The sequence below is a fragment of the Elgaria multicarinata genome, chromosome 5 (assembly GCF_023053635.1).
Source record: "Elgaria multicarinata webbii isolate HBS135686 ecotype San Diego chromosome 5, rElgMul1.1.pri, whole genome shotgun sequence".
NCBI lineage: Eukaryota > Metazoa > Chordata > Lepidosauria > Squamata > Anguidae > Elgaria > Elgaria multicarinata.
Window position 1 is genome coordinate 93,558,396 of NC_086175.1, and position 19,023 is coordinate 93,577,418.

Below are 19,023 nucleotides of genomic sequence, written 5' to 3' on the forward strand. Positions count from 1 at the left end.
AAACCCTCTTTGTATTCAGTGGGGCTTACTCCCAGGTAAGTAAGTATAGGTTTTCGGCCTACATACCGAAAGGTACACTGCATACATTCATTTTTTCATAGCCGCTAGAAGCTGAGCATCAGGGTTTTACTGAAGCAGATGTATCGCTCTGGGTTTGGTTTACTCATACCTTTTTATGCAGCTCCAGTGTGGCAGAATATTCTGTCATACTGATGCTGAAAGGGCTCTGCAGGGGTAAACTTAAGCACTAAGGCTAAATAAGAGAACTTTTATCTGTTGTCTCAGTAACATCTATAGGGAGTTGGGGAACATTATCTGAATTAGGGTGACCATATGAAAAGGAGGACAGGGCTCCTGTATCTTTAGCAGTAATGTAGAAAAGGGAATTTCAGCAGGTGTCAGTTGAAGTGGGTGAAATTCCCTCTTCATCACAACGGTTAAAGCTACACTAGCTATAGTAGAGTAGCCAGATACAAAAGAAGGCAGGGCTTCTGCAGCTTTAACTGTTGTGATGAAGAGTGAATTTCACCCTCTTCAATTGACACCTGCTGAAATTCCCTTTTCTACATTACTGCTAAAGATACAGGAGCCCTGTCCTCCTTTTCATATGGTCACCTTATCTGAATATATTCATTTCATGCAGTCTATTCCCACAAAGGACATTTCATTTGCATCCAACTTCTATCACATACACATAAGCGCAAAATCCCGCTGGCTCAGGGACAGAGGAACTGAGAACAAGATGGTGGCAGGCAGGCCTGAGCTACAGGTATTACAGACCACCATGCACAACTTCCTAGAAAATTAGTAACTTGCAAAGAGGACTGGATGAAAATGTGAGAATGCATATAGGTCCTGCACTCTCCAAAACAACCTGATGCAATGACTGTGAAGGCATAACAGATATTTTGTGTCTGTGTAAGAGTGATATTTCTTACTATTAAACAAAGCTATTCAATTTTTTAAAATAATAATAATAATGCTAAGCAACAATGTATCTTAATAGGATAGTAATTTCTGTTTAATATGCCAGTCTTACGTTAATAATAATAATAATAATAATAATAATCAGATTCTCATGTACCAGCCTCACAGTGCAATCCTATATTTGTCTACTCAAGAGTTCAACGGGACTTACTCCATGGCAAATATGTGTAGAATAATAGTTTACGTTTATTTTTCATAGCAGAGGAAAAGAATTTCATAAACACTATATTTTATCCATCATGTTTAAAAACACACACATACACAAAGGAAGCCTACACTAGGCAGAACTATAATCATATATCCAACATGATAATGAATTAAAGAAAAGTCTATTAGAGTTCCCCCCCCCTGAATATTTCTAAATATTTCCATTTTAATCCCAAAAGAAAGCTAGTGGATAACAAAACCTATAAAATACCAATAAAAAGAATCTGCCAGAGAATTTTCCTGAGACAAAAGCCATATCTGATAGTGAGAAATTCTGCCATTAATATTATATTATCTGCCACAAAAGCTAATGGCATATGTAATGACTACATTTTGCATGATGGAAAAGTACTGCTAATATACATTGTGGCTGCAATCCTATTCTTGCTTACCTGAGAGTAAAAGTCCCATTTAATTCAATGGATGTTTACTTCTGACTAGACATGCACAGGACTGTGACGTTAGAGATTGTTCAGATTCCACTCTGTAAAAGTCCTTGACATTAACACTCTGGCGGTGTTTAGTCAACACAATTGTCAATGGAATTGTTTATCCAGGTGATACTCCCCACACAACAGGATAATAATCAACTGCAGTGTGGATTAGGATCAGCGTTGAGCTGACTATTAGTCCACACTAAGTTCACACACTCATCCCCTGCCCTCTCTCCTTCCTCAGTCCTCTTGCTAGCATCCCATCAGCCATTGATGCTGAAAATATATTCAGCCAGCTGGACTAGAGTGGCAGCCACTGCTTTGACCACTCTTGCCTTGCAGCTCTGTGGCTGATGAAATAACCAGTGGTGGCCAAGGAAATAACCAACAGTGCCATCCACACAACATGATAACCAACGGTGGTTCAAATAGCCAACTCTGCACAGGATTGGTTATTTGTATTGGTTATTTCAGCCAAATAACCAATCTTTGGTTAAAAAAAAACACCCCTTCATACAACATGATAACCCATGGTGGGTTAAAGAACCAACTGTCAACTATTTAAACCACCATTGGTTATCGTGTTATTTGAACCCAGTCTCTCTCTTTCCCTCTCTCCTCACACACACACACAGGCCACAGCTAGACCTAAAGTTTATCCTGGGATCATCCAGGGTTCGCCTGAGCACTGGATCCCCTGTGTGTCACCTAGATGAACAGGATGATCCAGGGATAAACCTTAGGTCTAGCTATGCCCCCCCCCCACACACACACTGCTGAATACACTTATTTGAGTAAGTGTGGGGAAAGCAGAAGGTTGGATGGAGTATTTAATCTCCGAACTACACCTGAGAAAGTGGTAGCAATAATTTCCTAACTGAAATTTTGCCCTACCAAATACTTCACTTTTGTGATTTCTACCCACTTGTGAAGACAACTTTCCATTTCTACATGGAACATTTCCTACTCATGAAATGGTCTTCAAAAATGCTCGTCTCTTCCCAGCAGTAAATGGTAACAGGATGGAGAAGTTCTGACATATGGAACATTTGCTTCCCAAAACACCAGCTAAGAAAATGGTAGTATAAATGACTGGGTTTGCACAACATGCTAACCCACAGTCAGTGGCTGGTTGTGGGTTGTTCTTGAACTGTAAGTCAGTGTGTTAACCACCCTGAACAACTCAACAACAACCCATTGGTTGTTTGAGGAAAAATAAGCCACATTGCATAGTTAACAAGTGACCCTGCAGAAAATGTCCTGGGTTCGGACAACTTCCTAATGCAGTTCAACCAACAAACAACAGTTCAACAATAACCCATACTCAACCACACTGAGTGTGGGTTAGCAAGTTGTGTGAATAGCCATTTGACCCTTAGCATGGGCAATAATAGTATCTGAACAAGCCTTATAATTCACTGCTAACATGATTTTACCTGGGAAGTGCTTTTTTTCCAAAGAACAAACTACATAAATAGAACTTGAAAGGAAAGGTGAAAAAAATAGCCTCTATAAGCATTACCCTAAATATGATACATTAAAAGAATGTAAATGTTGTTCTATGTTTTGTTCACAGCTTCGACAGCTGAGATTATTTTGAAGAATGTGGATATGAATCTGAAACCACTTTTGCATAGCTTTCCATTTCTTTTCAGTTTCTTATCTTACACTTTCTGTGACCAAACTGAAGTGCACCCTCCCTCCCCGTCTCACTTTACCATAACTCCCCACCTTTTCGTAGTACTTGACTTCATAGTCCAAGATGATCCCATTAGGATGTTCAGGTTCTTGCCAAGAGAGAGACACGCTGTTCCGAGATGTCCGGTCTTTTTTAATTATTGTAATAGGGGATGGAGCTGGAGTAGAAAGGGGGGGAAGGGAGGGGTGAGAAAAGCAAATGGAGTTTATCACTGTTCTAATCCTTGGCAAGGAGGTGGTGTTTCCATTTGAAGGGCTCCTGAGTATAAACCTGGACCTGTATCAACACTCAGCAGCTGGATTATAGACTTCTTACCCAAGCCTTGAAGCAGGATGGCCTGAAGGAAAATGAGTTAGACTTTCTGTTGCTAGAAGACTGGTGGCAAATGAGCAGATGTTTCTAATCTGCTACTATAATGTAAGCAATGAAATACATTTGATATATTAAAAAGTGAACCAAAAAAGAAAAAAAGAAAGAAAAAGGAGTTCTGCCTATTTATTGTGATGTTGCAGTATTATTATTACCAGATTCTGCAGCTCATTGATAGTGTTTTCATATTTCAGGCATACGACAGGACTGGAATACATTATGGACAAGGAGTCCCAGGAGGTCCATCGTTAATAATAATAATAATCAGTGTACTGTTGAATGTATCCTTTTCTGTGACATTCTCTATGGTCCCCTCCCCCTCCAAATTTCTCCCACTTCCTTTACAATTTTCTACAGGGCTTAGCCAAACATATCTATTAAAAAACACACAACCTAAAATACTCTTCTCAAAGCACAGATGATTTTGCTTACACAATTAAGAAATACAGGTACAGCTGGCACAAAAATTCAAGGTGACAAAGCATTTTATCATTTATACTCAACTCATATTATCTGGTGAAGGCGAGCCTGAATGAAGTAAATGCACAATTTACAGTTATAAGTAGAAGACATAATTCAAATTAAAAGAAGATTGGTCTGCCAATTTACCCACATCTGCCCAAATAAATGGTAGATCTATGATCTATGATACAATTGAATAATTATACAGAATTGTGGCAAAAGGCAGTTTGGTGGGAATTCCTCATCATAGGATCACCAGCACTATTTTCAAATATAGGTTCCATCCATGAGCATGACCAACCATTAATTAGGGACAGCTGAATCTAGGGTTAGCATCTCTCATTAAAAAATATGGGTGCTGCTGCAGCTTATGCTCTTCCTACACATTAAGGTAATTTTGAAAGATCTAGGCCAGGGGTGGGAATGTGTGTCCTTCCAGATGTTGTTGGACTGACATCGTTCCCCACCATTGGCTGCGTTGTCTAGGGTTGATGGAAGTTGCAGTCCAACAAAAATCTGGACGGCCACACTTTGACTTTGGACCTATGGAAAGAGCCCACACTGCAGCTCCTTGGCATAGAAATATCATATTTTCCAGAAACAGAAGCAATGTTTGCGTGAAGTGGAGCTACAGCATGTGCTTGGCTCCAATCTTCTAGCATCACTGGTAGAGATGGGTGAGAATGGTTTATTTTCTTTATAATAACTTAACAAAAGTACACACATTTCTCCATAAACAAGATGGAAAGAACTTGAGATTTTAAAAATTTGAATGTGGAAGAAAGTGAAATAGACAGATTTGTTTATCCAAAGCAGGGCTTTGAGCCCTGGGTTTGAATCCCTGTCTGTGTATGAGGTGCTCAATGAGGGCCGCCACCACTTTTTCCTGAAAAGCTCCTCATCTTTAACAGGTATGCAGCAGGCAAGTACAATATGGTTTTCTCCATGCTAGAAATAGCTTCATCCATTTAATTTGGCTGTTGTAGATGGGTGAGAAATTCCTTGGGTTCATTTGGGTCTCATCTACACCAAGCAGGATATTCCACTATGAAAGCAGTATATAAAAGGCAGGAGCCATGCTATTGCTTTATAGCGGTATTGAAATACACTGAAGGACCTACACTACTGCATTATAGTGGTAGTGCAGTGCACTGACAACTGTTGGAGCCCATGACACCAACACACCAAGCAGGATTTAACACTATGAAAGCAGTATGAAAGCAGTATATGGTATGTGTCATGGTCCCCAACAGTTGTCAGTGCACTTCAATACCTCTAATAAAGCAGTAGTGTGGCTCCTGTCTTTTATATCCCGCTTTCATAGTGGAATATCCTGCTTGGTGTAGATGAGCCCCTGGTTTAATAAGAACTTACCAAAATCCACAACCTCTTCATTAAAAAAGGCCAGAAAGAATTTGAGATTGTTTTTTTTAAAAAAAAATGACTGAGGGACAGAATGAAACTGACAGATTTGGGCATCACTAACTACTAGGGATGTGCATCAGAAGTGAATTGGCCTGCTCCGCCTTGCCCAGAGGCGGAGTAGAAGCGGACCGGGGACCCGTAGAAGCACGGCGAAGAGAAGCGCCCATACGCGGAGCACATCCCTAGTCCCCTGTGCATGGGACGATCGCTCCATTTTCCTGGGATAATCCTTAGGTGTAGAAAGGGCCCAGGTTTTCAGACAGGAGTTTTTCCAGGCCTCCCTGGAGATGCTGGGGATCAAACCTGGGACCTTCTGGATTTAAAACATGTTTTCTACATCCTGAGCTGCCTATGGCTCTTCCCAAATAGAGAGTCGTATGTCATGCATAATCCTCCAGCCTGCGACTTTTATAAGTCATTTTTACATACTTTTAATTTACGCTTTGTCTTCTCCATTTTGCATTTTTCAAGCATAACAAAAACAGCATCCATGTTGAGATAACCTTCATACATATTTATGAGTAATTAATAAATCATTAAAAGTAATTATTTCCCACCCATACTAATACTGATTTAAAGTCAATCAATATCACGCTGATAAGAGAAGGCTAAACAATATTAATGGTAGCAATTGCTTCAGAAAAATTGTAAGCACTTTTTTTAAAAAAAAGATATATTTTCAGTTTAACTTCTACAAATCTCTCTAGGAGTTGCAAACAATGTTTGCTAGCTTATTAAGAATTGATCGGAAATATATTTACAGATCTGTTTCCCCTTCCTAAGGGCTTAGAGCACACCTTACAAATTGCTGAAATCAGAGCGGCATTGTAAATTGGCATATATTACATGCTGCACCGCAATGTGGATAGATAGGCAGTGAGACGTTGAGCAGAGTGAACATGATAATAGGAAAATCACTGAACTTTAATCGTGAAACTGAGCAATACTTTTACACTTAAAATTTCAACCACAGGAAGTTCAATTACATGGACAGTTTATGAACTTGATATGAAGTTTGCTCTTCATAATTTAAACCTCTGGTTTTTTTGTTTGAAATAAAACACTCCTGTACATCTTATTATGTTTTAATCTCATTTTAGATATTGGCTATTACAGAAACACAACCTCAGGGTTGTGTTGAGACACTAAGGATGCATCCTATGCATATTTAGACAAAAAAGTCCTGCAACTCCCATCATGCCCCAGCTATGTGTTTGTGTAACCCATATTCCTGTCCTTTAAAGTAGCTGGCTATCTATTTGATTTACTATGCAGAAGGGTTGATGTTTTACTCCAGCAAAGGTGATTAAAGAGTGATAAATAAACGTGTTTCCAACCACTCTTGATACTGGGAACAAGGGAGTCACAGAGCATGTGCACTAATGAAAGCTGTTTTCATATCTATTGTGAGGAGCACACAGTCAGCTCAGGCAGGATCAGAAAGAAGACTTCACAGAGGAGAGGTAGTGTGCAGCCTGGACCTTATTGACTCACTCACCATGCTTGGATGATAACATCTGAGCTTAATAAGCCAATAGTAGTTTCCTGGTTCATTAAACTATGGTTAATTAGGGGCTTCTTGTTGCTCATGCTGTGAAGTAAAGAGCAAAGGACTGTGCATGCAAGGCAAATGTCTGAAATATTATAATTTGAGCCGGGCCATAGGATTACTGCTAATTTGTTTGCAGATCCATACTGCAAGGGTGTTCAACATAAGGCTTATCAATACCTGCATCTAGAATTGAAAGGGCAAAATATAAATAAAAGGACATATATAGAGCAATCAAATATTTGGTCTGGATTTTCTGAATGATTCTCATGCTAGAAGGATTGCCAGTGTGTCGTGTGCTAAACAAAGTTATGTGTACAGGCTGGCTTAAGTGTAGTAATCTATGCTGCAGTTATAAAAGCTAGAATTTGCAAGTTATCCACTTGTACATTTAATAAAGTTACCAAATGTTGAACACTAGACATGTTTGCATTTTTCTGAATGGAAGCAACTTCCTGGCCTAAGCAGTCTGGGCCAATTTTAGTAACTGCTATTAAATGAATGCAAATATAAAGTATATACAATTGAAGGGTCATGGCCATCTTTTTCTTACTTGAACCAGGCTCCATTAACTCCCAAAAGCTGAGTTATGGTGGAGCTACATAGCCAGAGTTTTGTTGGCTCTCTCTCTCTCTCACACACAAACATATATATATATATATATATATACACACACACACACATACACACACACACACACACACACACACACACACACACACACACACACAGTCAATATTCCATGGCTATTTCAACATTGTTGTTTTAATGCATGGTCGAAAAAAATGTGTGGTAGTTACAAAGATACTGTCAGTGTATTTTCTGTGTCTGCACAGCTCTTCTGTGCAAACCCTGGAATTGGTGAGCGTACCCTGCTTCTACACCAATTTCAGCCTACAGCAGAATGTTTGTTTGTTTGTTTGTTTATTTATTTATTTATTTATTTATTTATTTATTTATTACATTTATATACCGCCCCACAGCCAAAGCTCTCTGGGCAGTTTACAACAGTTAAAAACAGTAAACATGTTGTAGGCCTTTCAAAGAATTACATCGTTGGGCTGGAAAGAAAATGTAAGATTGTCAGTTGTACCAGCCTGCACTGACCATCTGAAGCGAGAAACTGGTGAGCAGTTTTAAAAAAAAAGCTCAAGAGCTGTAGATTGGCCTCATTTCTCAACTGCTTCTACCCTGCATTTGTGTGTATGTATATCTGTCTATCTGTTCTGTTTCCCATGTGTCATATTTTGTGTGTCCTGTGCCATCATTCTGTGCCCACTTTAAGGCTCTCTGACCTAGCTTCTCTGTCGCTTGTGTATCTGTCTCTTGCCTCTCTTGTAATGTTATTTTTTCTTCACTCTCGTGTCTCTTTATTCTCTGTACTTCTTAGGGATGAATGGATTAGTCTCTTTTTGGTCTGTGCCAATTTTGTATGTGTTCATCCGGTCCAGCCCTATTTCCACCTCAATATAAATAGTTTTGGGGGTGGGGTGGAAACTTTACTGAAGTTTGTGTTAATTTTGGAAGTATTTTTTTCACAAAATATGTAATTTTGTACACAATTTATCACTTAAAATGCGATTCACTTAAGCAGTTCACTTTAAAATGCAGCCTGAACAAAATCCTCAAGCATCCGTAGTGGCTCTCATGTGCCCTGTTTCTCGGATGCCCTCTTTCAGAGGTAGGCAACATGTGTCCCCAGGCTCTTTTCTTGGCACCTGCCAAGGTGCCCTATATCTCCCACTTTCTTCCTTTTAATTTAAGATTTTATTCTAACTAGCAGCTGACATTACTGTGAAAAAGATTTCTGTCGCTGCCGAAAACTGTGGGTTCAAAGGAGTTGTTTAGTGCATTGAGTCTCAGCTGCCACCTGTACCTTGTACTCACTGCTTTGGGCTGTTTAATTATCCTTTGCCATGCCTCCCATGGGAGACATTTTGTGGTAGTGCCCAGGACAGTTTCTCAAATTGCCAACTGGGCCCAGAGGCCCAAAAGGTTGCCTGCCCCTGCCCTTTCTGTATGGGCCCTCTGATCAGCTTATTTGGATGACACATTAAAGTGTTTAGCCACAGATACCTTGGCTGCTTAAGTCCTTGATCAGATAATGCAAATGTGTATTTTTACTTGTAGTCTGTGGTTTGGTTCATTTTCTTGTTATGTATTTTGGATATGTTTTGAGTTCTCTGTGAAAAGTTCACTGTCTCAGCCTTGTTACTGCCCATCTATAACACCTGTAAGGAACTTAAAGAAAAACTTGTCTAATACTATATAAAATACATTGCCTTCAGTACATCCCATCTTGTTGCCATCACAAGACAATTTGTTGTTAATAATTTCAGCAGACATTATAACAAGTATGTAATATTTTAACTATTTTATATTATTAAATATATCTGCAATATGCCCTAAAAACTTTGTAAGTGTTTTTTCTGAAATTATGTTATTTTTTACATGTATGCACAGGCTGTGCTTGCAGTGTGCGCTTATAATTGTAACAGGTTTTAAAATTCTATGTTGTCTCATTCTTGTTTTTTATATGTACTTTTGCAGCCCCCTGCAGAAGGCCTAAAAAACAACAGGCTGAAACACATTGGGCTTTAGTATAATAAACCTTCCTATAGCATCCTGAGACTTCTCTCCCTTTTTGTGTCCATCTGTAAAATATGATGTCTTCTGTATGCTTAGATAACACAAAGTTATGTTACATAATGTGTGATTTCACCTGAGCTATTTGGCTTTATTAACTTTTTTCTGTTCTACAGACATTTTTTTTAGATTCCCCCATACTGACTGTGGTACTTTTGTAGCCAGGACTGTGTTGTGATATGTATGGGTGGTTTGCACTTGTAAGGACATGAAAAGCAGAAACAGGTGAGTGAACAGACATTTGCACTATATGACTGAACAGACATTTGCTTCTCCTCTAGACCCACCAGAAACCACTAGGCTTGACTACTGCAGCTGCCTCATTCTCCATCCAGGCACCAGAATGTTTAATTTCAAAAGACGACAATGCTAATAGTCTGCTGTGGGCCCTGGTCCATTGGAAATTCATGTCCGCTGCCTTTGGAAACCAAACATGGTTGCTGGTGACAAATCCATACAGTCAGCCAATAAAATCACCGCATATAATAATTAAAGAAAATAAATAATCAAAGATTAGAGCATAACCAGCAGCATTTAAGACATTAGAACAAAGGATAAACAGCAGCACTTAAGACATTAGAACTTCACGCAGAGGCCAAAAACTGGATTGTTCCAACACTTGGAACTCTAAGAAGCAGCAAAATATTATAAGGATAAACAAATGTTCTTTGTGTGATTAAAACTCTTGTGGAGGCACTGAAGGGAAATCCAGAAGGGGGGAAAAACCTTTCTTCTTGTAACTTTTTAAAATGCCAAATTTAGGAAACATGAAGCTACTTGAACTGTTCACAATAATTTTAGATTTACCTTGCTAAAATTGATTTGCTAGAGAAAATGACCCTAGCATATCATACCTTTTCCTTTAGATTAATAGCAGTTGGGCACACATTTCCTCATTGATTTAAAGTCCATGTGTATTGTTTTCATTTATTACATGAATGACTGGGCTCCAGATGAATACATTGCCCAAGCCATCCCTGTGTTATGTATATGCTGCACTCGCTAACACTAGTTACCTTATCCAAGCCATTACTAATTGTTCTAGCAGAACTATAGAATGGTGTTGTATACTCAGATCAAAAGCATCTCAGAGGTTCATATGTATGAGTTTTCCCTATACTTACAATACTGTACACTGAACTTGTTATGTGGGTAGTACATAGCATATAAAGTGGTGCATGAGAACCCTGTTTAGTATCGTTGTTGCCACATGGCTCTCCTCTATGGTGACATCAGAACTGCCCATCTTTGTGGTGTATGTTGGTGATACACATCGAGAGTGGCTTCTACGATTTAGGTATACCGAAAGAACATATGATTCCCATAAAATGATCACCAGAGAACATTTGTTCCCATACAAGTACATTGTTGGACCAACAAAAAAATCCACAAAAGTGTGAAAGATTTTGAATTCTCCAGAATTTCAGGCTAGGTGGTGCAAAAAAGTAGAGGGCAGGGGAAAAAATAGTAAAACCCCTAAATTTGGCCAAACCATGAGATCTGCAAAATAGAGATTTGCAGACTGAATGAATGAGTTCTTGGGAAGCGTAACAGGTATCAGACTAAACCTAGCAATGCATTCTAGCAGAGAGAAGCAATGCTTGCTTTCCATTTCTGGAAACATAAATATCATCTGTAACTCAGATCTTCCTCTTTCCTTCCGCAAAAGAGCTTCCTGAGTTGTCAAAGAACAGAATTACAGAAAAATATGACAGTCCTTATATTAGTAAAGCTGGAGATAATGAAATTATCCGGGCCGACTCAGAAATCTGTGTCTTACACCAAGGTGAAAGTTCAGCCTCCTCCCTGTAGTCCTTCTGGAGCTTGGTAAACTTTTTTTTTTTTTTTACTGAAGCCTTTGAGAACTGCTGATATATCTGACTGCTATGTTTTATGTTTTGTTCTTATGTCTTTTAGATACTGCTGTTGTTTATGCTTTAACGTTTGCTTGTTCATTGTATTCGTTTTAATATGTTTCGGGAGGGACTGTAACTCAATGGTACAGCACATGCTTTGCATGTAGACGGTCCCAGATTCAGTCCCTGATATCTCCAGGTAGGGCTAGGAAGGAATCCTGCCTGAAACCCCGAAAGCTGCTGCTAGTCAGTGTCAATAGTACTGGACTAGATGGACCAATGGTCTGACTCAGTATAAGGCAGCTTCCTGATTATTACATGGGTTAGTTTTATTGGCTAATTGGATTTTTAAAATGCATAAAATGCTGTATGAATGGTAATACATACATATGTTACCACAGAAAGAAGAAAAACTAGCACAACTGTTCAATGGGGTTTTAAAGCATCAGAGCCTTGAGTTTTCAAGTCGCTTCTAAGCTGGTGACCTTTTTGCTTATGTATTCCCTTGTATGAACACTCAACCCTACTCTACACAGAGACCTGTGCTCTATTCCACCGAGTCTCCACATTGTTGTGAGTGACCTTTGAATGAACAAAACTCCAGTTTGTCATGCAAATATACATTTTAATTACAGTATTCTTAAGATGTTAAAGTCATGTCGCTGAGGGAAATTGTAATGAAAATTGGACTATTCCACCTTAATATGCCAGCTGTTGTTTACAAAAAAACACTGTAAAAAAGCAACACACACACTGTTTTGGCAAGCCTTTGGTGATCTGTATGAAGTGTCTTGGGGAGTGGTGCCTCACAGTCCAATTCACAAATGACTGATTTCAAAATCAAAAGAATTACAACTTTAACTATGATTGAATCCCTGCTGGGAGCATCTCTACAGAGGGCAAGTCATGAAGAATAGACTACATTCTCACTGTACAGAAGACCCATTTGAACGATGGGGATTTTGGATTACCTTTCTGCCATTTCTTTGTGGACAAATAGCTGATTGCATTGTATTTATCTCAGTAGAACACCTTTCGTAAACAATGACTCCTCTCAAAAGACAAGCCCTACCTTTTAACAAGGAGATGCAAAGACATTTTGCAATTGAACTCTTGTAATTTTGACCACTGTCCATCAATTTCCTATTTGTTTATCTGACAAGTGAAATGGCACAGGTGGAACATCTGGCCCAACAATATCTATAAACATCCTCTCATTATGAACTGATGCATATTTTGTTCTTGACTACTTCTTTTCCCAGAATCCATGTTTATTCTCCATTCACATTTTTTCCATAAAGCTAAAAGATGGAAGGCATGCAACAAATGTCTTTTAAGATTAATCTAATTGCCTTCATCACAATAACGAAATGGCCTGCTATGTTTTACACTTGAAATAAACTTAGACAGCATCTGAATATTGCATATATAATTGAATTAATATGCTATGTTTGACATCTTCTAATAACGTGACCCAAAATTCTATATACTGTATATTATGATAGGGACTTATTCAGATGTTACCCCCTTGATTAGGAAATGTAAGCTCAAGCCTGTATGCAACTTCCTTTCCTTTCTATCAGCTAACACAAACAGAAACAGCTGGACGGCCCTCCCAAGCTCCCTTTCTCTGTTTGTCTTTCACGTTCTCTGAAGCTACTCACTCACACTTAAACAAAACAGCCAGGTTTATTGGAAAACAGTACCTCAATGCTGGCTTCATTTATTCTTGGCTAATCCTGCAGAGAGTGAGTGAGAAGCAACAGCACTTTTGCCAGAATGATAGGAAAGTGAAGGGGAGAATGGAGCTGGAAGACCTCTCCAACTGTTCTTGATGGTTTTCACTACTGGGAGAATGGGGGGTGGGGGTGGAGGCAGGTTTGATTAGGGGCAGAATGAAGCTTTGATTAGGGGCAGAATGAAACCAAGGCCGTTTCTACACCTGCCTTTTCCCCTGGGATAATCCCTGTGCATGACACACAGGGGATCCCGGGAGCATGCAGGGAAGATCCCTCCATTTGCCTGGGATAGTCCTTAGGTGTAGAAAGGGCCCTTGTGTTTTCTCATCAGGAAAATAATGTGTAAACTATGAGATACCATGAAACACCATCTAATTCTACAGCAATTACATGATTAATTCAATGGGATTCTCCTTCTTGACCCTTTTCACCAGAAGATGAATTTAATGATGCCTCAATGTCAAAATCCAAGACTACAGTATTTTAATTTACCTTCTTGGTCTTGCTCAAATTTGATACAACAACGAAGGCAGCATTCTAGGGAAATAATATAGATCTTGATCAAGTAAAATCAGTATACTGATATGTTTACTAAGAAACAGTGTTAAAAGGAAAGCATGTGGACTTGGCAGAAAGGAAATTTAGTACCCATCCAATTCAGTACTCAGTCTTGTTTAGGTCATAATTCTAAAAAGCATTTTTAAATTTTCTGATAATTTAATATTCAAACCCAGACTTTTTTAAAATGAACTATGAAGAGTTATAAGCACAGTTTTCATGCTTTGTAATTTAAGAGAAAATTTCACAAACACCATTTTGTTAAGTGAATTATTTCACTGTTAGTTATTAAACAAATTAAGAAAGTGGGGAAAAGTCCACATTTTTATCACAATGTTTCAACTCTTGCTCAGTTAACACTTGATGAGTCATAGCTGAACGTATGGCTTACCACAATGTTGTGAAGTGATGTGATGAGATACAAAAGCTGTTTGTTGACATTTTGTAGGCTGTTTCATACATGAAAGTCATGAATGATGTCACACTCATCAATGGTTTGAACATGCATATGTGAACTCACCCTAAAACTATCCTTCTTTTAGGGAGTGAACTCCCCCTAAAACCATAATAGGTTTTAATTTCTCAATGTATGCCAAGTGGTATTATATGACTGAATATTGCCCTAAAGGTTAGTGTGCCAAAGTCCTTGACCACAATGTATGAAGTATGCATAAAAATAGGTAAAGATGTTCAGAGCAAAAAAGAAAGCAAGGAACAGTACAAATGTTTGTGTTTGAGTTGTAAGGTTTATCCAAGTAAGACAGAGTTAAGGTAATGTTGGTGTGTGAGTGATAGGCGGGAAGGGTTTGTGAGTGAAGAGAATTCTAAGGGATTTAAAAGCAGAGTGATGACAGTTTAATGGTCAGATAGGTTTTAGGGCTTCAGCTAATGTACGACTAGTGAGAGTGGTTTGGGCGATGGGTTCAAAAGGGATAGGTACTAGGCAGGTAGGTAGGTAGGTTAGGACTAAGTATAAGATGATTAAATAACAATCACTATAAACCTTCTTGAAAAGAATAAAATTTTGTTTGTTTTATTATTTATATAATTCCACGTCAACTTGATTTGTTAATGCTACGAAATAGAAAAATCTATATTCCTGCTACTATACTTTACATAGGTTGAAGGAAATCAGTTAAACCATTGAGTGTCTCCTTGACACAAGGTAAAAGGGCTGAAGCTTTGGGGGTTCATTGCGGACAACCAACCAAAGCGGAGGCAGACATCCTGGGTTTTTTTCCAATTTCCTATGGGTGGAAACTGGAAGGAGAATAACCTGGAGGCAGGAACGTCACAACAGCTAGTCACTTCATGCCAATTGCAGAGGCAAACTACTTCTGTCTGAACGCTGCCTCTGCAAGAAATGCCTTACCCCACGTCCAGCTTGCATGACAGTGGGGAGGCCGTTGCCGGGGGAAGGGGAGAAAGGGGCAATCGCCATTGGCATTCACCATATAGTGCCACTGGCTCCTGAGGCATTGCAGTCTCCAGGGCCCCTCCCTTCAGTCTTTTGGAAGCCTAGCTCCCTCCCTCCCTATATGCCATGTGGGCTCTGCTGGTTGCTCTTTTGTAGGCCAAGAAGGGATTTTTGGCTCAGTCTAATTGGTTAGGGCCATGAGGCCTTTTGTTTACTTCACACTGTAAGTGAGGCAGGTGTGTTTTATAGGGAAATCTGGTTGCATTTCGACTGTTAGGTTAATTTGGTCGCATTTCATGGCAGATAGGCTAGTAGGGTGGGCGCTGTTCGTTTGAACAGGGATGGTGAGCATTCTGAGGCACCGTTTTGGTGACAGATGATGCCCGAAGCCTCCCACTCAGGGTTTTGCGGTCCCAGTGTAAGGATAAGGGTTACCTGTGAGACCAACTCACCTCACCCATCTGGTGTTTTGTGGCTCGGGAGGGGGTGACATGAGAAGGCCTACCTTCCCAACATTGGGTAAGTCCTCAGGAGTGGCAATCTTTTGGACACCACTCAGCAGGCACAGAATGTTTTGCCTGATATATATTTGCCGGCATAGATGGGGCACCCCCTTGCAGATTTTCAGTAAACCTGGTCTGCATTTTTATACCATATATATATATGCCACATCTATTTATTTTCCCCACCCCTCCTTTCACACATAGCTATCAATGGTGCTAATTTTCCATTGTAACAATTAAAATTAAAAGCAAATTTTGGCTTCTTTCAGTCTTTTACCTGCTGTTATCTTGTCTCTCTTTCTTTTACAGAGCTACAAAGTGAGTGAAATGGACGTGTTTCTCTGATGTTGAACATGTGTGTGATAAATCAAGAATATGCCAAGTCCACTTGAAAAGTAACAGGCTGCACAATATATTCACTTTCAGGAACCACAAATTATGGTGCTGTGGCTTTCCCAGATGGAGCAGGGGAAAGAATGTGTGTTTTCATAAAGTTATATGTATGGTGTCCATAACACAAATGTTCAGTATTTCAGTTTAATGCATGTGATTTTATGCTTTATCATTTCAATTGAAAAAAAAGCAATCCAAATGAAATAACAACAGAATACAAATTTGTTTCTTGATTTCTTGGTCATTCCTGATCTAATGTCTGCATTATTGTAGGCAAATTATAATGCCATGTAGCAGCACGGTATAACATTTTAAATTCACCAGTAATCATGGCTAGTCAATGAAAGATATCAGCTATGTGATAATCTAATAGCAATGCATCTCAGCACAGTACTGCTGTGCTTTTGATGTTAGGCAGCTATAATACCAGTATGGGATGGCAAATTTACTGAGTTTTAAAAGCACTTTGCAATTTAAGAGCAAGGGAGCTGTTGAAGAAGAAGCCAAAGTAAATTGTCCTCACTTTAAATGAGCTTCCATTTAGCTTTACTGGCAATGGCACATAACCAAATGCTGTTAAACCTCCCCTACCCAAATGGTTTGCCCTGTGGTGCACAGTTGATCAGCAGGGAACAGCTGAACAGTTGGGGGAAAGGGAGCTGAGCTGCAGAAAAAGGTGAACGCTATCTGAAGTCCCACTGCTCAGCTGTTCTCTGCCGATCAGCTGAGCAGCACAGGATGTGTAATCATGAAGACAGGTTTACCACTACCCTTTCCCATGCAATGGGGAGAACCCATAGCTCAGTGGAAGAGCTCATACATTGTATGCAGAAGGCCCCAAGTTCAATCCCCAGCATCTCCAGGTAGGGCTGGAAAAACTCCTACCTGAAACCCTGGGGAGCTGCTACCAGTCAGTGTCGCCAGTACTGGGCTAGATGGACCAATAGCCTCCTCTGTTCCTATGCTGTTATGTTCAATGCACAAATATGAGGAGTGGTATGTATTCACTTTACACATGGAGGGGCCTCATGATCAGATGGAAACTGTTGGGAAACCTCCATGATCCACCTGATTACCCCTGAGACTTCGGGAGTAAAGGAAGCACATGATGTCCTTCACACATTTATCCATTCTGTCTTGAACCTTTTTAGATTCTTTTCCTTCAGGAAAACCACTGACTGGTTTTACAGCTCAAGTAGTTAATCAGCTTCTTTGATTTCTAAACTAAATGGTTAAGCAGTCACTTCATAGTTCTTGTTTCTTGTAGCCAGAGTTACTAGTTTTTCTGTGTTACCTTCAGTGGGTTCATGGAATGCAACTATGTTCCCCAATAATTTTTCAATCAGATGTTTGTTCTTTTTAATTTAACTAGAAATATTTTACACATTTCTACATAATCTGCAAGTTATTAATACTCTAAAAAAATCCAATTTATGCCACATATACGCTCTCACTAGACCCTGGATCCTACGGACAATACATTTTCCTGGCTGAATCTGAAAACAGGTTTTGCCTCTTATTCAGTGATTTGCACCATTGAGAGACATGTTCTGGCTTAACAATTGAATTAAATCATCTTTGAATGTGAACAATTATATAATTTTAGATGTTTTTACTGGATTTTTGTTGCAGAACTATTTATGTATTTATTTATTTCTGATGACAAAAGTGGTTTGGGAAGTCTTTATCAAGTCTTTGATTTCTGGTATTGAAGGATACAGAAATCTACACTCAGTCTTGAATATACTGCAGGAAACTGCAGCAGCAGTTAAAAAAACCACTTCCCCTTTTATTCTTCTTTGTTTTCAGTCAGAATTTTATTTCCCTACAATGATCTTGAAACGGAGCAAGGTCAGTATCATGCCAGATATTTAGTAAAGGATCCAGCTACATATAAAGCCAAAGACATCAAATTAAACATGTTATGGATTCTTTTTAAATAACAACCAACTAAAAATCTGATCTGAAAACCCAGCTACTAAGTAAACACTGTCCAAGGAGATCAGAGAAATCTGCATATCAGCTTGTCAGAGTGGCACAGCTGTCCAACTCTCTCCATGACACATTCATAATTAGCACCTTGCCTCAGGGGATTGTGAATTTCATACAATTCTCTTGTGGCAGTCAGTGACCCGTCCTAAGCAGGGTTGATTGGTGTTATTAGATAACATCTGTGTGAAAACATATTATTGTGAGCTGAGATGAAATCGCGGTCCCTTCAGCATGCCTGATAACTGCAGCTCTAAGCCTCTTCTTTAACAACGTAATGAAAAGCAAACTGGTGGAAGCCTGATCATATGAGCTTCTGAAAGCAAAGGATAATGCTGACTCCATGTCACAAGTGACAATAAAACCCAACTGGAAGTATTGCAGTATTGTAACTGTTAAAGGCAAATCATCCCAGGCTCCGTGTGAAAAAGATGTGTGGTCTTACATTATCCGAATAAGTATCATCACGGGTGCTTCTGCTTGTTGGTATCCTATGTCATCTGGGAAACGTCTGGCATTAAGAAACTATGTGTGAAAATGATATATTTACACTACACACCAATTCACCCCCCTTGAGAAGAGAGGTAAGAACAAAAGAAGAACCATACTCCAGCTGTGCACAGGAAACCCACAAACAGAACACAAGTGCAACGGCACCCTGCCATCCATGTTCCCCAGCAAGTGGTGTACATAGGCATACTGGAACATAGCCATCAGGACTAGTGCCCATTGACAGCCTTCTCCTCCAGAATTTATCTAACCCTGTTTTGAAGTCATCCAAATTGGTGGC

General features: G+C 39.3%; 1 protein-coding gene across 4 annotated transcripts in view; it reads right to left on the bottom strand.

The window, feature by feature from the left end:
• Window positions 1–19,023, bottom strand: part of EPHA3 (EPH receptor A3) — a 233,772-nt gene that overhangs the window by 66,328 nt on the left and 148,421 nt on the right. For all 4 annotated transcript variants that reach the window (XM_063126827.1, XM_063126826.1, XM_063126829.1 and 1 more), the window contains one exon: window positions 3,360–3,484. In XM_063126827.1, coding sequence (XP_062982897.1) covers window positions 3,360–3,484 — 125 coding nt within the window. The remainder of the gene's footprint in view (window positions 1–3,359; window positions 3,485–19,023) is intronic.